Source organism: Emydura macquarii, unplaced genomic scaffold, assembly GCF_026122565.2.
Source record: "Emydura macquarii macquarii isolate MOO-44397 ecotype Brisbane River unplaced genomic scaffold, CSIRO-AGI_Emac_v2 contig_2422, whole genome shotgun sequence".
NCBI classification, from domain to species: domain Eukaryota; kingdom Metazoa; phylum Chordata; order Testudines; family Chelidae; genus Emydura; species Emydura macquarii.
This window is the reverse complement of record NW_027132559.1, coordinates 35,674,655-35,694,975: the sequence shown is the minus strand read 5'-3', so window position 1 is coordinate 35,694,975 and position 20,321 is coordinate 35,674,655. Positions and strand designations below refer to the sequence as shown.

The 20,321-nt window shown below is 46.6% G+C and overlaps 1 protein-coding gene across 2 annotated transcripts in view; it reads right to left on the bottom strand.

Moving 5' to 3' along the window:
- SLC25A40 (solute carrier family 25 member 40) overlaps window positions 1–20,321 on the bottom strand; it is a 56,913-nt gene that overhangs the window by 26,111 nt on the left and 10,481 nt on the right. For both annotated transcript variants that reach the window (XM_067562257.1, XM_067562258.1), the window contains one exon: window positions 8,570–8,743. In XM_067562257.1, coding sequence (XP_067418358.1) covers window positions 8,570–8,743 — 174 coding nt within the window. The remainder of the gene's footprint in view (window positions 1–8,569; window positions 8,744–20,321) is intronic.

Below are 20,321 nucleotides of genomic sequence, written 5' to 3'. Positions count from 1 at the left end.
GTACTCTGTGGCAAGGTGGTCTGGGGCTAAGACAGGGATGTGTGTGCCATCTATCGCCCTGCCACAGTTTGGGAACCCCATTGCAGCAAACCCTTCCACTATGTCCTGCATGTTTCCCAAAATCACTACCCTTCTTAGCAGAAGTTTATTAATTGCCTTGCACACTTGTATCACAGCAGCTCCCACAGTGGATTTCCCGACTCTGAATTGATTCCTAACTGACTGGTAGCAGTCTGGCATTGCTAGCTTCCACAGAGCGATGGCCACTCGCTTCTCCACTGTCAAAATAGGTCTCAAGTGAGTATTCATGAGTTTCAGGGCTGGAGACAGCTCTGTGCAAAGTTCCATGAAAGTGGCCTTTCACATACGAAGATTCTGCAGCCACTGCTCGTCGTCCCACACCTTCATAACAATGCGATCCCACCAGTCAGTGCTTGTTTCCCCAGGACCAGAAATAGCACTCCATCGACTGCAGCTGGTGTGTGACAGCCTGCAGCAAATGGGAATTGTTTCGCTCTATGGCTTGTAGCAGGGCGGCTTGAGTAAGAGAGGTTTACTCACTTTGTGCAGTAACGGAGATTCTTTGAGATGTGTGTCCCTGTGGGTGCTCCACTTTAGGAGACTCTCAAGCAGTATCCTTAGATGGCTGGAGGGACTTTGGTGTTGAGAGGGGGTATGGAGGAGAGCACTGAAAGATGTACAACTGCATCTGATCATGATGCTTGGTCAATCGCATAATGTTCACTGAAAGTGTGGGCTGAGGTCTAGGTGGTTGCTTTACAGATTTCTACTATTGGTACGTTCCTTGGGAAGGCCGTGGATGTGGAGACAGTCTTTGTAGAGTGTGTTCTAATCATTTGAGGTGGTAGGATACATGATTGTTTGTAGTATATATGGATGCAGCCTGAAATTCATTTTGAGAGCCTTTGTGTGGCTATGGCTTTTCCTTTGCAATTATCTGCAATTGATTCAGTTTGGGTGATGCTCTAAATGGCTTTGTTCTATCCAGATAGAACACTATAGCCCATCTCATGTCTAAGGTGTGGAAAAGTGCCTCCTGTGGATTGGCGTGTGGTTTTGGGTAAAAGGTGAGTAAATGAATAGGTTGATTCAGGTGGAAAGGTGATGTGACCTTGGGAATGAATTTTGGATGAGGCCTAAGGGTCACTTTGTCTTTGTGGAGTATTGTGTATGGTGGATGAGCCATGAGTGCTCTGAGTTCCCCTACACGTCTTGCCAATGTTATGGCCACTAGAAGTGATACTTTCATGGACAAAAACATTAGAGAGCAGGTGGCTAATGGTTCAAATGGCAGTTTAGTGATAGTTTTTAGGATTAGGTTCAGGTCCCACAGTGGTGTGGAAGGACAAATGTCTGGGTATGAGTTCTGAATGCCAGACATGAAGTGCTTGACGACTGAGTGTGTGAATACTGTGTTGTCATCAATGTGGTTGTGGAAGGTTGCAAGAGCTGCTAGGTGCACTTTAAGAGAGCCAGTTGATAACCCTCTTTTCTTCAGGATGAGAAGGTATTCAAGTATGGCTGCAACTGATGTGGATATGGCCGGGATCTGGCTCTGTTGACACCAAGAGGCAAATCTGCATCATTTTTGGAGGTAGGTTTTTCTGGTAGAAGATTGTCTGCTGTTTAGTAATACATATTTAATGAGCTCTGAACATTCTAGTTCCGCTTGTTGAAACCAGTTAGGAACCAGGCTGTTAGATGTAACTTCCTCAGATCTGGGTGATTTCCTGGGGAAGCAGATCCTCGAGGAGAGGTAGAGAGATTGGCGTGCGGGCTGACTTCTGCGTCAGGTAAGTGAATCATACTTACCTCGGCCACACTGGGGCTATCATTATAACCCTCGCTTTGTCTTCTCTTATTTTGGATAGGGTCTTGTTTATTAGAGGGATGGGCGGAAATGCGTAAAGGAGCTCTGTGCTCCAACTGAGGAGGAATGCATCCCTTCTTGACCCCCTTCCTCGTCCCGCTCTTGAACAAAATTGGGGGCATTTGTGCTTGTGGGTCGTGGCAAACAGATTTATTGTGGGGTGACCCCACCGTTGAAAAATGTTTTGCAGGACTCCGCTGTGTAGCTCCCACTCATGGTCGATGGCATACCTCCTGCTGAGGATATCCACAGTGGTGTTGTGAATTCCAGGTAAGTAGGTCGCTGAAATGTTGATACTGTACTGTATACACCAATTCCATAATTTTATCGCTTCTGTGCAAAGGGAGTTGGATCTTGCTCCTCCCTGTTGATTGATGTAAAACATGCACACAATGTTGTCTGTCATTATTTTTATGGATTTGTTTCCTATGATAGATAAGAAATGGAGGCAAGCATTGCAAACTGCATGTAACTCCAGTAGATTTATATAGCGCCATTTTGTGCGTGAACCATTTCCCCTGGACTGCATGTTCCTGTAAATGTGCTCCCCAGCTTATGAGGGATGCATCTGTGATTATCATAATGAAGGTTGTTTCTTATGTGAATGGAACGCCCAATGTTATATTGCAGGGATGTGTCCACCAAGTCAATGATTGTTTGATTTTGTTCAACATTGTTACTATCTTGTGCAGTGAATATCTGTGAGGTCTGTACACTGTTGAGAGATATATTTGGAGGGCTCATATATGAAGTCAGGCATGTTGTATGACAAAAGGTAGCTGCCGCCGTATGTCCTAGCATTTGAAGGCAGGTGCGAACAGTTACGGTTGGGCTGTTTTATATTGCAGCTTGCAGGTTCACTACTGTGTCGAACCTGTGTCTTAGTAAGGATCCTCTGGCTGTGATGGAGTCTCAGTGTGCCCCTATAAAATCTATTTGCTGAACAGGTTTTATGGTGAATTTCGTGATGTTTATCATCAGCCCAAGCTTTTGAAAGAGTGAGATTGTAAATTGTACCACTTGCCTGGCCTGCAACTGGCTGCGAGCCTTTATCAAGCAATTGTCCAGGTAGGGCAATATGGTGACTCCTTTCCTGCATAAGTGAGTCACTACAATGGCAAGTATTTTGGAGAAAACCCTTGGGGCAGTGGAAAGGCTGAAGGGTAACACCGTGTATTGATAATGATTGGTTCCTAGAAGGAACCTGAGAAATCTCTTGTAAGCAGGATGACTAGGAACATGGAAGTACACATCTTGGAGGTTGAGGGCTGCAAACCAGTCCCCCTGTGTCGGGATTATGGTAGACAAAGTGACCGTCCTGAATCTTTGTACCTTTATGCATTTGTTCAGCTTTCTGAGGTCTAAGATTGTTCTCCAACCACCGTTCTTTTGGGTCAGGAAATACGGGGAGTAGAACCCTTTGCCCCTGTGTTGAGGGGGAATGCGTTCTATGGCACCTATTTATAATAGATGTTCGACTTCTTGTTCAATAGGTACTCGTGAGATGGGTCTCTGAAGAGGGACGGGAAAGGGGTTTGGATAGTTGATGTGGAGATGAAAGGGATAGTGTATCCAGATCGGATGATCTCCAAGATCCATTTGTCCATTGTGATGTTCGCCCAAGATGGATAGAAAGGGCGTAGTTAATGGTTGAAAAGGATGGTGTTTGTCTGTGGTTCTGGAAGCTTAGGGAGGTTGAGCAGACCCTCGATCAAAACCTCAAAACTGAGGTTTAGAGGGGGCAGCCTAGGATGTTGATGGCTGCTGATTCAATTGCCTGTGTCATTAGGTTCGTTGTCTGTTAGGTGGTGGGGTCATACCTACTACATTGTGGGTTGTATTGGTACCTGGAATTGTATGGCTGGTATCTAAAAGGTTCTCTCCTCATGGCAGGTGTGTAGATGCTAAGAGTGCAGAGCACAGCACGAGAGTTCTTCATGGTGTGCACCACATCATCAGTCTTTTCCACAAACAACTTTTTCTTATCGAAGGGGAGGTCCTTGATGGTGGTCTGGAGTTGTTTGGATAGAACCACTGAATGTAACCACAAAGCTCTATGCATGACCACCACTGTTGCAACTGTCCTGGCTGCTGTATCAGCCACATCAAGGGAGGCTTATAGAGCCGTCCTTGCAACCAATTGCCCCTCCCTTATGATGGACTGAAATTGTTCCCTCTTGTTGTCTGTTATATGCTCAATAAATTCAGATAATTTTCCGTAGTTGTTGTGATCGTAATTTGCTAAAAGGGCTGCATAGTTTGCAACTTTTAACTGCAGGGTTGCAGAAGTATATACCTTCCTCCCAAGTAAGTCTCTTATCGTCCTTGTCTTGAAGTGTGGACTTGTGGTATTGCTATTTAATCCTCTGGTTGGCAGCTTTTACAACCAGGGAGTTCGGTGGTGAGTGGGTGAAAAGGTATTCTGTGTCCTTGGTGGGACATAGTATTTTCTGTCGTCCCTTTTACAGGTGGGGTGAATGGTAACTGGCGTTTGCCAGATATTATTGGCAGGCTCCATCAGGGCGTCATCCATAGGGAGAGCAATTTTCGAGGAGGCTGAAGTTTGTAAAATTTTTAGGAGCTTATGCTGTGCCTCAGCTACTTCCTGGAGTGGGATCTCTAAATTATCAGCCACTCTTTCAAATAAGTCCTGGAATTGTCAAAAATCATCAGTGGTGGTGATGGCAGAGGGATTATGGCCTCAGCTGGGGAGGACAACGAATTGTGAGAGGGTGATGAGGTTTCCCTCTGTATGTTCTCCTCTGTGATCTCTGATGGCTCAGGCTCAGTTGCTGTTGGGGTGGACATAGGTGGTGACCTGGATCTGTGTTTATGCAAGGTGGAAGGTCTGCTCCAGGAAGCAGAATAAGAGGACCGTATGTCCTATCTCGGCCAATGCATATGGTAAGGCGCGGGTGGAGCAAACCATGAGGGCCCAAACCATGGGTGTGGTGGCATTTTGGAGTGTGGATGTCATTTGACAACCTGCCACTTAGGAGAGGATAGCTGAGGGGAGAATGTTGCCTCTTTTTCATCATAGTCCTTGTCACTTGAGAAAGATATGAGTGAGATGAGCTTGTCCTGAGAAAAATGCGCAGGAGAGGTATTCGTTCCATAGAGTGGAGATATGGGGGAGGATATTAAAAATTCCTCCTCACGTCATGGTGCCTGTGTTTCTCCATATGTTTCCTCGGAACTGGTGTAGTCCGTGCTGGTGCAGTCGGTGCCGGTGCCAGTGCCAGGATCCTCTTGGTGCCAGAGGTAAGTTCAGAAGAGGTTGTTAGAACCACTGGCACTGGAACGTGAGATTCGGCAGTTGTCGGTGCCGTCACTCTGGTCGGTTTCCAATGGTGCCAAAGTCGGGACACTTTTCATCGTTTTGTGGACCATTAGGTGTAGTGGTGCTGCGCCAGCATGGAGGTGCCCTGATTTATCCTTCTGCTCCATGCCAAAGCAAGAGGGCTCTTTAGGCACTGTGATCAATAATGTACCCAAGGAACCTGTAGCCTCTTTGGTACTTAGTCGTTTAGCTGCCGGGATCAGTGATTTTCTTTTCTTGTGTGTGGTGCCAGGCAGGGTTAAGTGCCTTTTTCTGCTGGTCTTATGTTGTGGAGCCTCCGTCTTTGACTGTGGATGGTTGAGAAGGAACTGAGGGGGGCCGGGTCGTGTGTGCCAAAAAGGACGCCAACGGCACCACAAGACCGGTATGGCGCATGCACAACCTGGACAAGCACTACTAGCAAAAATCTCCGATTGATGACACAAGGATGTGCTGACACCTAAAGTGGAGCACCCACAGGGACACTATTCAAAGAAGAACATCGCAATATTCCGTACTGTGGCTCCTGTCTCGGCCTTCAAAATACTGCAGAATAAGTCATGAGGTGTTTGTGATACTCACAATAATAGTGCAGAGCTGAGCGGGCTCCATGCCTCTCTGGCAATGGCATATGTGCAGCAGAAATAGAAGGGTTTTGAAAAATGGTGCGAAAAAGCATTCACCTGTTTGTTTTGGACAAGATGAGGGGAAGGGAGGATGTTGCATCCTGGGACAACAGACAACCTTCCCAAAAGCCCCTGCAGTTAGTTGCACTCTGGAATAGCGACCCACAGTGCACTGCTTTCATTATCGACACAATGAGTGTGGTGTGATCACGGTCCTCCAACTCCTAAAGTTTGGCGAGTGAAGGTCGACTGAAATTAAACTGACTTCACTCCCCAGTGTAGACATACCCTTCGACAAGACCTTGAAAGGACACCACTTGGTGGAAGATGGAAAAAGAGAAGATCAAAAGATGATGTATAAGAACATCATTGACAAAGATGTCCTTCAGTGAAGTAGACTACAATGAACCAACAAACATGGCACTAGACACACAGGTGGAAATACTTAGCTGCTTCACTGGGTTGCACAAGACAAGCATCTTCTAATAAATATAATCAGTGTTTCGCTCACAAAAGTATTTCTGAGTAAGCAACAACTCATACAGCTGTCTTACTGTCTATAAGCAGAGGTACAAAAGCTTTTGTAGTGCAATAATTTAAATATTTCTGAACTAGTTCTTGGTCCTGTTCAATAGCTGGTTTCAGGGGCAGTCCATGCTATACATTTAATGAAAGAATGCTTAGATTTTCCATAGTTCTGCACCAGAAAAGTTATCAGAACCTAAAAATGTTACTAGCAGCTCATTTTAGAGGGACTGTGTATTAGCAATCTCTTGACCAAATGACTCAGTGATTTGCTTTTCTTTGATGATGTTCACTCCCATTGTTCAGGAAATCATTGACCAGTATGAGTCCTGATAACATTATCCTAATTGCTTATGACAGTCTCATCTTCTCTCTACTTAATTCTACCTTCTTTGGCAACATTTCCAAAAGCAAAATCAGATGCTGTATGTGAACCTTAGAGCACTTTGAAATATTGGATGTTAAATCAGAAATATTGATCTCAGGACAAAACTTCCAATAAGGCTCCAAAAGGGCAGAATGCAGACAGCAAGTAACATGCACAACACGCATGCTATAAAAGCTGTCAAGGATAAGACACAAACTCACAATACAGAGGTGCTGGTCAGGTTCAGTGACCATAGCATATCACCTTGAATTCCCCCAGTTACTGACATTAGGCTGCCTGCAGAGCCTCTAAATTGCAACAGCCCGAATCTTACTGTACATGCACATTTCACTGTCATTGGCAGGTCAGTTTATTTTAAACTGAGCTGGAGTTGCAAACTTAACCCTCAATAGCTTTTGAAATATTGTTTCCCCAACAGGTGAGTAGGTGTCATGCATTAGCTAAGATAAATCTCGAGTGGGTGAAATCAGTTTGGGGGAGAATCAGGACAGTTTGAGCTCTAACTGTGTGAAAAAATAAAAGGTTAGAAGAACCAGGGGATTTTGTAAACATTATTTTTAATGGGGTGTGTAGCCGGGAGGGATGGTTCCCCTCTGAGAGGGACCCAGAGGGAGAACCAAACCCACCCTGGCTGCTAGAGCCCAGAAGAAGATCACCTGACCGGAAGCAGGGAGGCGGGGCCAGGCCTTTAAAACCCCGGCCTGCGAGCTCAGTCAGGCAGGGACAGCCGAGGGAGAAGGATGCTTCTCCCTGGAGGTTCCACGCTAGAACCAGGCCCGAGGCCCATGCTGAAGGGGAAAGGCCCGTCTTAACCCCAGACTGGGGACTGACGGAGAACCTACCTGAGTCCCCCATTGCCTGGGAGGCGGAGGGGAGCCCACCTGAGTCGCCCGCTGCCCGGGAGCCAGAGGAGGGCCCGCCCAGGCTACCCGCTGCCAGGGAACCAGAGGAGGATAGACCCGAGCGGTACCGATCCTGGGACCCGGAGAACCTACCGGCCCTACCGGCGGCCTGGGGGCCGGAGGACCTGGAGGAGCTCCCCTCCGAGGAGGAGCCCATGGAGTTGCCGGAGTTGCCACCGGTGGATGAGGAGGGCCTGATGGGACTACCACATCCCGGCAACCTGGAGGAATCAAGTACCTGTTGGTACGGGAAGGAAGGAGCCCAGGGGCAGCCCTGAACGGAGGCTGAGTACGGGGCAACCTGGTTGGCGTGTTGCGGCCGGAGCCCCGCCAACGCAGTGGCAGGCACCCCTGCCACTGCTAGGGCCCTGGGCTGGGACGCAGTGGAGACGGGTGGGCCTGTGTCCCCCTCCCTCCTTCCCGAGCCACCCCGGGAGAACCCTACTCTCCTTACCATCCCAGACGCTAGACTGTTTGTTGCCTGACCAGCCCTGCCTACAGGCCGGGCACTAGACTGCTTGCTTTACCAGCCCTGCCTACAGGCCGGGGCGAAGGACTGGGCGACCTCCCAGCAGGGGAGAGCCAGGAAGACCGGTCCCCCTCTAGGAAGGGCTCACAGGGGAACCCCCGACGCTGCCCCCAGAAGGGCACGCTTACAGGGTGCTATACCTGGAGAACTCCTTGCTCAAATTACCCCAGATTTGGACCATTAAACTTACCCTACATCCCAATGAAGTACAGCAAATTTTAAGAGAGTCCAATTCAGCATATGGATTTTAAAGCACTTGGAATAGCAAAGCACTCTCAACCTTAATATTATAGCGTGTGGCTCTAATTATCAAAGTATAAGGAAAAAAATGTAAGGGAACTGACAAGTATTCTCCATAATGCAAACTTTGATGTAAGATAAACCCTTACCTGAGAAAGGTACATCTCTAAGAGCAGTAGGACTCCAGCCCCTCCAGAGTGAAAGCCAGCCATCTTTGGCCACTGTATTATTGATGCATATATGCAGTTGCTTGTAAGATAACTGGCGAGACTGCATTTTAGTTCTGATCAGCTCCAGTGGACTTACTACAGTTAATGAACCCACTGAAAATGAGAAAAAATTAAGGTTCATTAGCAATACTTTAAAACAGTCAATTCTGTTAATAGAGCAATTGCTCAAACACTAAAATAATCCAACTTTTCCCTCACTCTATATTTTTGGTTCCTTTCAGCCACAAGATCAAAGGCTAAGTCTACATAGAGACTTAAGCCTGTATTACACATAATTTAGGTTGACCTAACTGTATTGCTCAGGGCTGTGAAAAATTTTGCACTCTGTGCAATGTACTTAGGTTAATCTAACCACAATGTATATGCAGCAGCTATGTCAACAAAGGAATTCTTCTGTCAACTTAGACACCATCTCTTAGAGACTAGGTTATTTATACAGTCAGAAAAACCCCTTCCATCAGTGTCAAAAGCATCTAACATTACAGCAGCAAACGTGCAGCACAACAGCTGTGCCACTGTAATGTAGACATACCCTGAGTGCATGGCAAACCAGGGTTTGCACACTAGTTTGCCACACACCAGTTGGACCATACTACCACACACCAAAAGTTCCATAATGAATGCTACAAAACTTTTAGTTCATGGTAGCAGAGACCCCATCAACAGTTAGTGTGAGACAAACTAGCATGCTATAGATTCGATCCTGGCTTGCTGTAATACCTTGGGGTCTACACTACAAACTTAGATTGACATACATTGCCTTGTGTCGACCTGTTAGTGCATGTGTCTACACTCAAATTTGTCTTTGGCCAACATAGGCGCCCTGTCACGGTGACTCAGTAAAACCATCTCCTCAAACTGCCTTGAGCCATGGTTGTCCTACTGAGCTCAATGCAATGTGACGTAGACACTGTACGACCTATGTCAACCCTAACAGTTCAATGCCCAACAGTGACTGCTGTGTTCACAGTTCTGAATTATGTTGCCATGGCGACCAGAAACCACCCCCATCTTTTCAAACACACCCATATTTTTAAATGCCTTTTCCTGATTGGCAAAGACGCATCACCAGCACCCCACAGACCACCATAGATATCTTGGAGAAGCCAGAGACAGACTCCTGCATGAACAGGGAGGAGCGGGGAATCACGGTGGGGGACGGGTGTCCAGCCATGCGAGGACCTGTTTGAGACTCCACTGCAGTCTAGGCAGTCCCACCAGCTGAGTACGGATGAGCCTGATGAAGGGGAAGGAACCTCGAGTAAGCGTGTGCATGCATTTTTTCTTAAAAATGTTAAAATGTAAAGATGGTGCCCAGCCCATTCCCAAGTTAACAAGACACAGTTATCGACTTTTCATTATTTCACTCATATGAGAAAAGGTAGAGGTACAACAAACAGATAGAGCTGGCATCTGCTTTTCATTCCTCTCTTGCATTAGGTGGGATGGGGGAGCATGCACAGCACTTTGCTTCTATACATAGAGATGTCCCTTGTATCCTCCTGGAGAGATCTCGATGATCACGGTAATGCTCTGCAATCCTCTCCTGAATTTCTCTAGGGACGGCAGCCTTATTTCTTCCGATGCAGTAGAACACTTCCCAGTCCCACTCTGTGATGCACCATTCAGTAAATATAAGCTAGCAACTTCCAGAAGCCAGCAACAGCTGTGCTCTCTGTGCCTTTGTTACCCTCAGAAGTGAAATATCAGCCAAAACCACCACCAGTCAAAAACAGTGCCAATATTCAGTGGCATGGACCTATACTTAATCCTAACACCCTCCACCTTCCCCTTCAGCAGGCCACACTCACTATGTCTGGGGCTGGAGAGCAGTGTGGTGCAGAGACACTATCTAAAGCTGAAGTGTTAAAAAGCATATTTTCTTAAAATTTAAGGGAAGGGAGTTTTGAAAATTATCTTTCCCTTCCTGTTGGAATTGTAAATTTCATAATACATTTGTCTGTTTTATCTGTAGCTTCTGCCATTGCAGCCCTCCACACTCATTCAATGCCTGACCCTGATGAACAGAAGAAAGAGGAGGATTAGGGAGGATATGTTCAGCAAGATCATGCAGGCTAGTGATGCACTGGAATGCAAAGAAACGGCATGGACAGTCAACATGGCAGATGGCATGGAGAGGGACAGAAAGTACAGGAGAAAATGTAGAAAGACCCAGGAATCTCAGCAGGAAAAAGAGAGGGAGATGCACCAGGAAATAATGAAGCTTCTCAGGCAGCAAACCAAATGTTGCAGACTCTGGTTGATGAATAAGTCCAACAATCATGGACTCGCCACCCTTTGCAGCCCATGGAGAACTCTCTGGTAGCAGCTCCCTACACACAGCCTACATTCCACATGGCATTGTGGGTCAAATTCCTACCACTCCATTCTGGGGGACAGTAAGGACAGCCAAAGCTTCGCATACACCCTGGCTCTCACAAGTCTGTGTATGTGTAGCCAAAATGGACAGTAATGTTTGCTGCCATTCTAATGTTAAAATTCTATTCTATTACAAATTTGTACTGTATTGTCTCTTTTTTTATTTGCACATTGGTTGTTTTTCATTTTCTATTTGCCACTCAAACTTCTACTTTTTGTAAATAAACTCATCTTTATTAGTTCAACAAACATACTGAAGAATGCATAGCGGTACTCAAAGCACCCAGTATTTGTAAGTGTATAGCACCACAGAACTCTCAGGCTCCAAACACATGAAAGCACCACATAATTCACAGGTTCTGTAAAAGACACGGTGTACTATTTATTAATGTACAGCAAGCACAATTCCTAACAGCCCCCAGGGCCAGAACACAGTCCAGCACAGTACCGCTAATTTGGCTGACCATGTAAGTGCTCTTTCAAAGCCTCCCTCAATAGCAAAGCTCCCGACTGAACTCCTGTAATTGTCCTTGAGTATGGCTATTCAAACTCAGCAGACAGGCACTCCACCTCTGCCCTGGCAGCAACTTTTCCCCCTTTGCATCACAGATATCATACAAGACAATGGGTAGCTATAGCCACTGGGATATTTTTCTCGCTGAGATCCAATCCTGTGACCAAACACCACCAGCATCCCTCCCTTCAATCTAACACAAGTCATTCTGCACCTTTTGAGCTGGGACCTGAATCTTTCCTTGGGGCTGTCAAAGAGGCCAATGTATAGTTCATGAGCCAGGGAGCAAGGGGTAGGCTTGGTCACGCAAAGCACTACTGGCAATTCAATATAACCAATGGTAATCTCCACCAGTCAGGAAAGAATGTACCTGCTTGCAGCTTTCTGAACAGTCCTGTGTTCAGAAAGATGCAAGCATTATGCACCTTCCCTGAGCAGCCCACGCTGATATCGGTGACCCAATGCCTGAACCACCACAGAAAAGTAGCCCTTTCTGGTGCAGTACTCTGTGGCAAGGTGGGCAGGTGCCAAAATAGGGATGTGCATCCTGTCTACTGTCCCACCAAAGTTCAGGAACTCCACTGCTGCAAATCTATCCACTATGTCCTGCACATTGCTGAAAGTCACAGTCCTATATCACAGGAGACGATTAATGGCCCTACACACTTGCATGACATCAGCCCCTAGGATTTTCCAACAAAAATGATTTCTCATTTATTGGTAGCAATCCGGCACTGTAAGCCTCCAGAGTGGGATGGCCACTCGTTTCTCAACTGTTAGTGCAGCTCTCATTCTGGTGCCCATGCCTGTGCCCTGGAGGGCTGGGATGAGCTTGGCACACCAATCCAGGAACGTGATCTTGTGAATCTGAAAATTCTGCAGCCACTGCTCATCATTTCAAACCTGCATTACAATGCAATTCCACCAGTCTGTGCTCATTTCTCAGGCCCTGAAGTGGTGCTCTGATGTCTGCAGCTGCTCCGCGAACACAGCAAAAAAACAGTTCAAGATTTTTCGTGATGTCCCTTAGCAATCGGTCCTCAAACAAATGATCAGGTCCCTCCATTGTTGCAGTTCTTCCTGCAGCTCTGCAAATGCTAGAGGATCCTGCATCCTGCATTTGCAATGTTCATGACTAAAGCACAGTCGTGTGGGATCCATACTTCTGCCAGAGATGGCAGACACCAAAAAGCAGGGTGGATTGATTTAATTCATGATTAAAATCATCAAGTGGAAAGCCTTGATTTAAATAATTGATTTTAATAAACTTTTCAATTTGTATGTCAGTTATTTTCTAAAGAAAGGTGCACTTTTATTGGTTGATATAAACATTAAAACATGTTGATTTACAACTGAATAGATCCTTTACACTAGATTTGGTACACCTTTTTGCCACCTAGAATGGTACACTATGACTATATACATTTATTTAAGCAATTACTTAGCTTAATATTTTCAGATTCTTATTAATTGTACATTTTTAGTATGTTAGAAAATAATCAAAGATATATTGTTTTACTAGATAATTAACTTTTTGCTCATGATTTGTATCAAGCTGCATTAGGATGGTAACTGGAATTTAAACAAACACACAGAACAACATATACAATTTATTTTTATTAAACAAAACAACCTTAGATGGTGTGGACACACAGATTTCTCTTATCAAAGGAGGTTTCACATTCACAATTAAATGATTTATTAATCAAAGAGATTAACTGTTGGCAGAGAATTAAACTGATTATTTCAGGTCAGCCTGGGAAATTTTTCAAATACACCTAAGTGAAAGTGACTGGAGCTTAAGTTTCTACTTACATAAGTCTCTTGAAAATGAGACAGTCTCCTGAATCACTTAAATTGACCTATTATCCCATATTTATAAAGCTTAACCTCAAAAGTTAGATGTTTTCCCCGATTCTTTCCTTATATAAAAAAGCAGCCTTTAACTAGAAGTTTCCGATAAATCTGATGAAGCCTTGAGCCTCTATTTTTATGTAAATGTTTTAAGAGATTATAATAAGCTTAGACCTTAATATAGTTTCTATTAAATTCAGACTTCATTTTAAACAGATTTATTTTTAAAAAGAAAAAAAAATTATAATTTAAACAAAATGAAAAAATCAGATTTAAATAAAAACCATTTTTATATATAATTTCCAAAAAATCATTGATTTGCATTCATCCTGCTGAAAAGTGCCACATGCGTTTGTGGGATTTTTTAAAAAGCCCAGAAAATTATAGGATATAGACAGCATTATGGGATGCAGAAAGTTGCATAATGGAAACTTGACCCCTAACTCCCAGCAGTCTCTGTGCGACTCATTTCTTCCCCACAACACATTGTAAGACCTCTTCCGCCGTGCCCTGAGGGGCCTTTCCCACTGCTTTGGGCTGAGGCAGCCTCAACCTCTTGGATGGGGAATTACCACTGAGAGGGAGGAAGGGGAAGGTGTCATGGGGAGCGGAGATGACCAGGGGATCTACCCCACCAAACCATATCAAGGACCCAGTGGCCCAAAGGCGTTGTGGCCCACACGAACTGGAAGGAGGGCAGAGGCTAGATGCTGCCCTTGCGTGCACCATCAGGAAGGGCCTTTCTGACTGCCCTATCGCCGAGATGACCCTTACTGAGGGCCTAAGGAGTGGCTGATACCTCTGCTGCTGCTGTCCCTGGGGACCTGCCTGACACCTAAAGTTCTGTGGTGTGCAAAGGCCCAGGGAACAGAGTGCGGTCTTGGAGTCCTTCAGACCACACAGCTTCGCATCCATGTGAACCAAAGACAAGGCTGACTCGTCCAAGGGAGGGCCCCGGATGGGCTGCTGGACCTTTTGGGACAGCCCGGGATTGCAGCCACTAACATCTGAACATGCCAATGGTGGGAGGTATGGCTCTGCCCACTGAATCAGCAGCAACAGAGAATGACTGGAGCACTACTCTAGCTCCCGTGGTACCCTCTTCCGCAATGGTATACAAGTTCAGCGCCTGCTGCCGGGCAGAGTCTCAGCATAGCGGCTCACTGAGTCCCGGGAGGGCTACCCACACTGTGGGGGCCCACTGCTAGCACATTAAAGAGACTGTCTGACACCCCTTTAGCTCCTACGCCTACAGCCCCAAGGTGGAGGCCACCTCTTGAGCAGTTCCCAGTGTGTCCTTGAATCAACCAGGGCCTGGGAGCGTGCTTCATCCAGCGGGGAGAAGAGGGAGGAGATTGGAGGGACACAGCACTTCTTCCCGTCGACAGGCAGTCCCCACAGGAGTCCCTGCTCATGGGACCAAGTCATCGTCCGAGGGCGAATGGTGGCCCTTTCTCCTGCACCCGAGGCACTGACTGCATCCCCGAGGGGTTGACGGACTGTGGTCCCCCCCCCAGGAAACCCCACAGGCCTCCATACTGCCATTGGGGTGACCATTGCCTCTGAGGCCATCTGGGGCTACCTGCACCTGGGGCTCTGGCACCTTTAATTGGTGGTGGCACCCCCAGCGACTACCTCCTCAAAGGGACACTAATGCACTGTCAAAAGACCACAGTGGGGCTGCCCCAAAAGCTCTCTCTGTGTGGTACGAGCCCGCAGGGTGGGGGGGAGATGCTGCCCCAATCCACAGGTGCTCCGTCACTCCAGAGAATATCCCCTCGACATCAACAACCTCAACTACCAGGTTCGACATTTGTGGTGCGACCGGAGCAGGCATATGGACAACACTCCGGCGACCTGGGCTGACCAGAGCATCATCCCGGTACCAAGAACTTTGCACTCTGCATGCATGTCGGCGCCGAGTCAAACTCTGGTGAGCAGGTTCTGCGCGGTGCTCGGTGTGGGGCAAACTCCTCGGTGCTGAGTCTGTGTCCGGCAACCAAGTTTGGCGCAGGCTCGGTGCGGGGCGAATCCTCGGTGCCGCTGCTGTCTCTGGCATCCAGGTTTAACGCTGCCTCTGCTCACCCTGCCTAGGGGTTGGAGCAATAGACTCCTTGTTTGCTCGCCCTGCCTGAGGGCCTGAATGATCCGTCTCTGCTCACCTTGCCTAGGGGTTGGAGCACTAGACTCCTTGTTCGCTCGCCCTGCCTGAGGGCCTGAGCGGTAGACTGAGTGTTCACCCTGCACACAGGTGACTGGCTAAGACTGCTCACTCGCCGAACGCGAGCTGTTCCCCTGTCCATAGGAAGCCGCTGTGGCCTCCCACGGAGTCCGAACGCCTACAGGGTCCCAATGCGGGCTTCCCCCGTAACGCCAGCCCCTTCTCTCTGAGGTATGGGCAGCCAACAAGGCTCTTGCCGCCCAACGGCCTCTGAAGTAAACGGTGACGGTAGGTGCCGAAGGGCTCCCCCACTCCCAAGAGTCCGGGGAGCTCCCTGGCTGGAGACGCTGGCTCAGGCAGCAGGTCTCTCTGATCTGACCTCAGTACGGATCAGTGCTCCACCCTGCCTGCTTCGACGGTGCGGTAGAGTATCTGCGCTCCAAGCGTTGATTCTGTCTCTTCGTGGTGCCGAGTCGGGTCTGTGCCGACGGTGCCCTCTGCACTGATGGCACATTGGGTACTGCAGCAGAGTGGGTTGGCTCGGAGCCAGTCGGGGGCTCCATGAGCCAGGCTTTCAGGCAGGTTTTATGGAGGTCTGAAAGTCTTGCAGATCCGTTCTTCTCCTTACGAAGGGCTTCCCCCCCCTCGCTTCATGCGGCGGGGGTCACTTAGCAGGAAAGACTTCCCGCCGGAAACACACAGCTCGAAGCCATGACACCGGAGCATACCCACTCCTAGTAAAGTCTCAGCTAGACTATCTCAAAGTCTCTAACCACCACTAACAACAGTTATTAAGCTAACTAACTAATTAACACAAAAAACCATTACTTAAAGTTCAAAACACAGGGAATTAAGTGCTTGCAATGCAAGCACAGGCAGTTCCAGTAACCTTCATGGGTGGACAGAAGGAACTGAGGGGGTGTAGGGCCAGCAGCACCATATATACCGCAGCATGTGCGCGGGGCTCCAAGAGGCACCAGAGCCGGCCCTACAGGATCTGCTAAGGGGAAATAAGTTCCGGTAGCCATGCACGGAGGCGTGCACTCACCTATAGTGGAATGGACATGAGCAAGCACTTGAAGAAGATGACTCAGATCTCATATGTGGACTGTGAGCTCTCTTACCCCTTAACTAAAAGAGCACAGACTGGGAACTCTCTAACAAGCCAGCCTCTTCTCTATCAGCAGATAAGGATATTGCTTAGAGTGCCAGAGTTAAGGCCAGAAGGGACCACCAGATCATCTAGGCTCACCTCCTATACATCACAGGCCACCAACAACCTAGCACTGCACACTAAATCCAACCACTGAAATCAGATCAAAATACTACAGCCCAAAGGAAGTTACATTATTATGTGCCACAGGCAAAGAACAGTCAGGACCAAGGTGCACCAATGCCTGAGGCATTGGCAGGACTATGATTAAACAATATATACACATACAATCCTGGCACATGACCCACACCCACATGTTGCAGAGGAAGGAAAAAAAGAAAACCACCCTACGTCACTGGCAATCTGACATGGAGGAAAATCCTTTCTGACCCAACATACTGCGATCAGTTACCCTGAGCACATAAGCAAGAACTAGTCAGGCACACACCTGAGTGACAGAATGTTTATTACCACCTCACAGGACTGGCTCTCCCTTATCCAATGTCCCATGGCCAGCCATGGCCATCCCTGATGCATCAGAGGAAGAAAATTGAAAAAAAACCAAAACCTCCCAGAATCCATGGGGGGAGGAAAGAAATCCCTTCCTGGGATGGCTGAAATCTTGAAGCATGATCTTTTAGGAACACAAGACATAATGTGGACGTGAGCCCTAGGGCTGTTGAGCCCTCCCCGCTACCACCATAAGCAACTCCACCATAGAATTGCACTCATAAATTGGACTAAATCTCTCTCAATTGAATTTTTTTGTCCACATAACTCTTATAGGGAGGCTGTTCCAGAAACTCACCCTATCATCATGGTTAAAAACTTTTTTCTAATTTCCAGCCTGAATTTGTTCATAGGCAGTTTATATCATTTGTTCTTGTGCAAACATTGTCCTTTAGCTTACCCTTCACATTTCCTGATCTTTAACTCCCTAATGAATTTACAGAGAGCAATCATACCCTCTCTAAATCTTCTTTTTGATAGACTAAACAAGTCAAGCTCATCCAGTATTCTCTCATAATATAGGCCCTCCATTCCCAATTATCCTATTAGTTCTCTGCACCTATTCCAGTTTAAATTAATCTTTCTTGAACATGGGTGTCCAGAACGGAACACAGTATTCCAAATGACGTCTTACCAGTGCCCTGTACAATGGCATTAATACACTTTTCTATCCACTGGAAATGCCTTGCCTGATATATTCTAGGATTGCATTTGTCTTTTTCATAGCCATATCACATTGGTGGCTTATAGCCATCTTGTGATTAACCCAAACACCAAGGTTTCCCTCCTCCGTTACTTCCAACTAATGAGCCCCCAACTTGTAGCAGAAATTCTTATTACTGGACTTTAAGTGAATGACCTTGCACTTCATACTATTGAATTGCATCCCATTTCTGTCACTTGAGTTTAAGTTTATCCAGATGTTCCTGTGTATTATTTCAATTCTCTTCTGTACTGATGATGCCTCCCAATTTTGTATCATCAGCAAATTTCATTAGTGCACTCGTACTTTTTGTGCCAAGGTCATTAAATAAAAATATTGAATAAGATTGTTCCCACGATTGAACTTTGAGGAACTTCTCTAGTAATCTCCCTCTATATTCAACTCACTGACTTCAATTGCTGGGATGATCAAGTCCAATATGTTGTCCCCCAATAGTTTAAGGATCTTTTTTCAAACAAACATCCTCTAAACAATTTTAATAAAAATCCAGTACCCTCTCAATCAGCTATCATGTTCTATATCTGTCACAGCCCAATCCTAGAAGTTCTCCAGTGTCCATAAGGACTCCTAGGAAAAACCAGAAGAGAGGGGATCTGAATTCCTTGTGTAGAAATATGCAGCAAAAAAGTGGGGGTTTTTTTTTTGTTTTTTTGTTTTTTAAAATCTAGCTCTTTATATATCATAAGCTGATGTCAAACATAGCACATCATGTGCAGGTCACAACAGCTGTTGTCGGGGAACTTGCAGTTGAAGGATCCAATAAACCATCCCAGGCAGGGGATCACATGCACTGTTTTTTTTGCTATGAGCATGGGTATTGTAAACTTGCACCATCTCCCCTAGGTGACTATGTTATATTTGTCTCCTGAGGGTAACAGGCAAAAAGGGAGCAGTTGCTGCAAGAATCTGGGTACAGGCCTGGTCCTTATGCTGCTATGCTGTGTTCTGTGATGATGCCAGCACATTTAATAACAGAGTGGTATGGGAAAATGTCCTATCGTGTTAGAAGAAATAAGGCTGCCCTCCCAAGAAACCTTCTGCAAAGGATTGCAGAGTGCTTCCATGAAAGTTTCCTGGAGATATCCATGGAGGATTCTTGGGCCATCCCTGTGCACATAAACAGTTTTCTCTGAGGTCAACCCTCTGCATAATTGGAGCACCAATGAGGAAGTCCATCCCCACTACACCTAATATTTTTTTTCGTATTAACCTGAACCCATCAGAGGATATAACCCCAGCACTGTGATTTATATTACATACTCACCAGATGTGCCTTCCCCGGCATCTTGGTCGGTCCAGATGCTGTCCTGTGGCTGGCTGGGCTGCTCCAGGGTTAAAAACAGCTCCTGGCTCTTAGGGAGAATGGGGGCAGTGCTGGGGTCACCGCTGAGAACCGCATGCAGCTACTCACAGAAGGGGCATGTCTTTGGTGACGAGCCAGAACAACTGTTTGCCCCCCTTGTTTTTTTTAAATGTCTGCCTCAGCTTTTTTATTTTAAAGAGACACTTCTGCATGTCCCTGTTGTGCCCCTTTCTCCAAAATGCCCCCGATATCTTTTTGTAGATATCAATGTTTCTTCTGCTGAATCAGAGCTGAGCCTGAACAGACTCTTCTCCCCACAGACTAATGAAATCCAACACCTCAGGTCTACTCCAGGTTGGAGCGTGTTTGGGGTGTGCAGTCGCCATGATCAGTTGTGCTGGCAAGCTCTCCATGCTAGCCAAACAGGAAATGGGAATTCAAAATTTCCCATGGCTTGACCAGGGGAAGCGCTGTTTCCTGTGTATGTGGCCGCGGTGCAGCAGAGTTAAAAACAATGTCCAGAGCAATCACAGTGGAGCATTGTGGGACACCTCCCGGAGACCAATGATGTCCATTTATGCAACACTCTGCCTCCATGGCCGGCCATTCTTACAACCCATCCACTTCGATTTTAGTGCTATGCCTCTTGGAGGTGGTTTTATTAAGTTGATGTTTCCGACCAGTTAGGTCAGCAGAACGGACCTAGCAGTGGAGACACATACATTATGTGGTTGACGGAAGGCGGCTTCCGTCAACCTAACTTCACAGTGTATACCATGCCAAAGAAGCAAAAAGGTGCATAAGTTCAATTCCTTTTTCCTTTGCTAGTTACCTTTAAACTATAGTGTGATCAATTATATTTATTAGATTCATTGGATAATGAATGAGAATGAAATTAATTGGTCTTTAGCAGCATGTGATGAGGTAGCACCCTACACAGGTAATGAAAGGGTTAACTAGAGACAGAGCAATTAATAAATCTGGTTGCACTTGGAGGGTGGGCCAGGCCCAAATGAAAGTGAAGCCCAGCTGGGGAAGAAGTTGGATGGTGTGCATAAAGGGAGGAAGCCTAG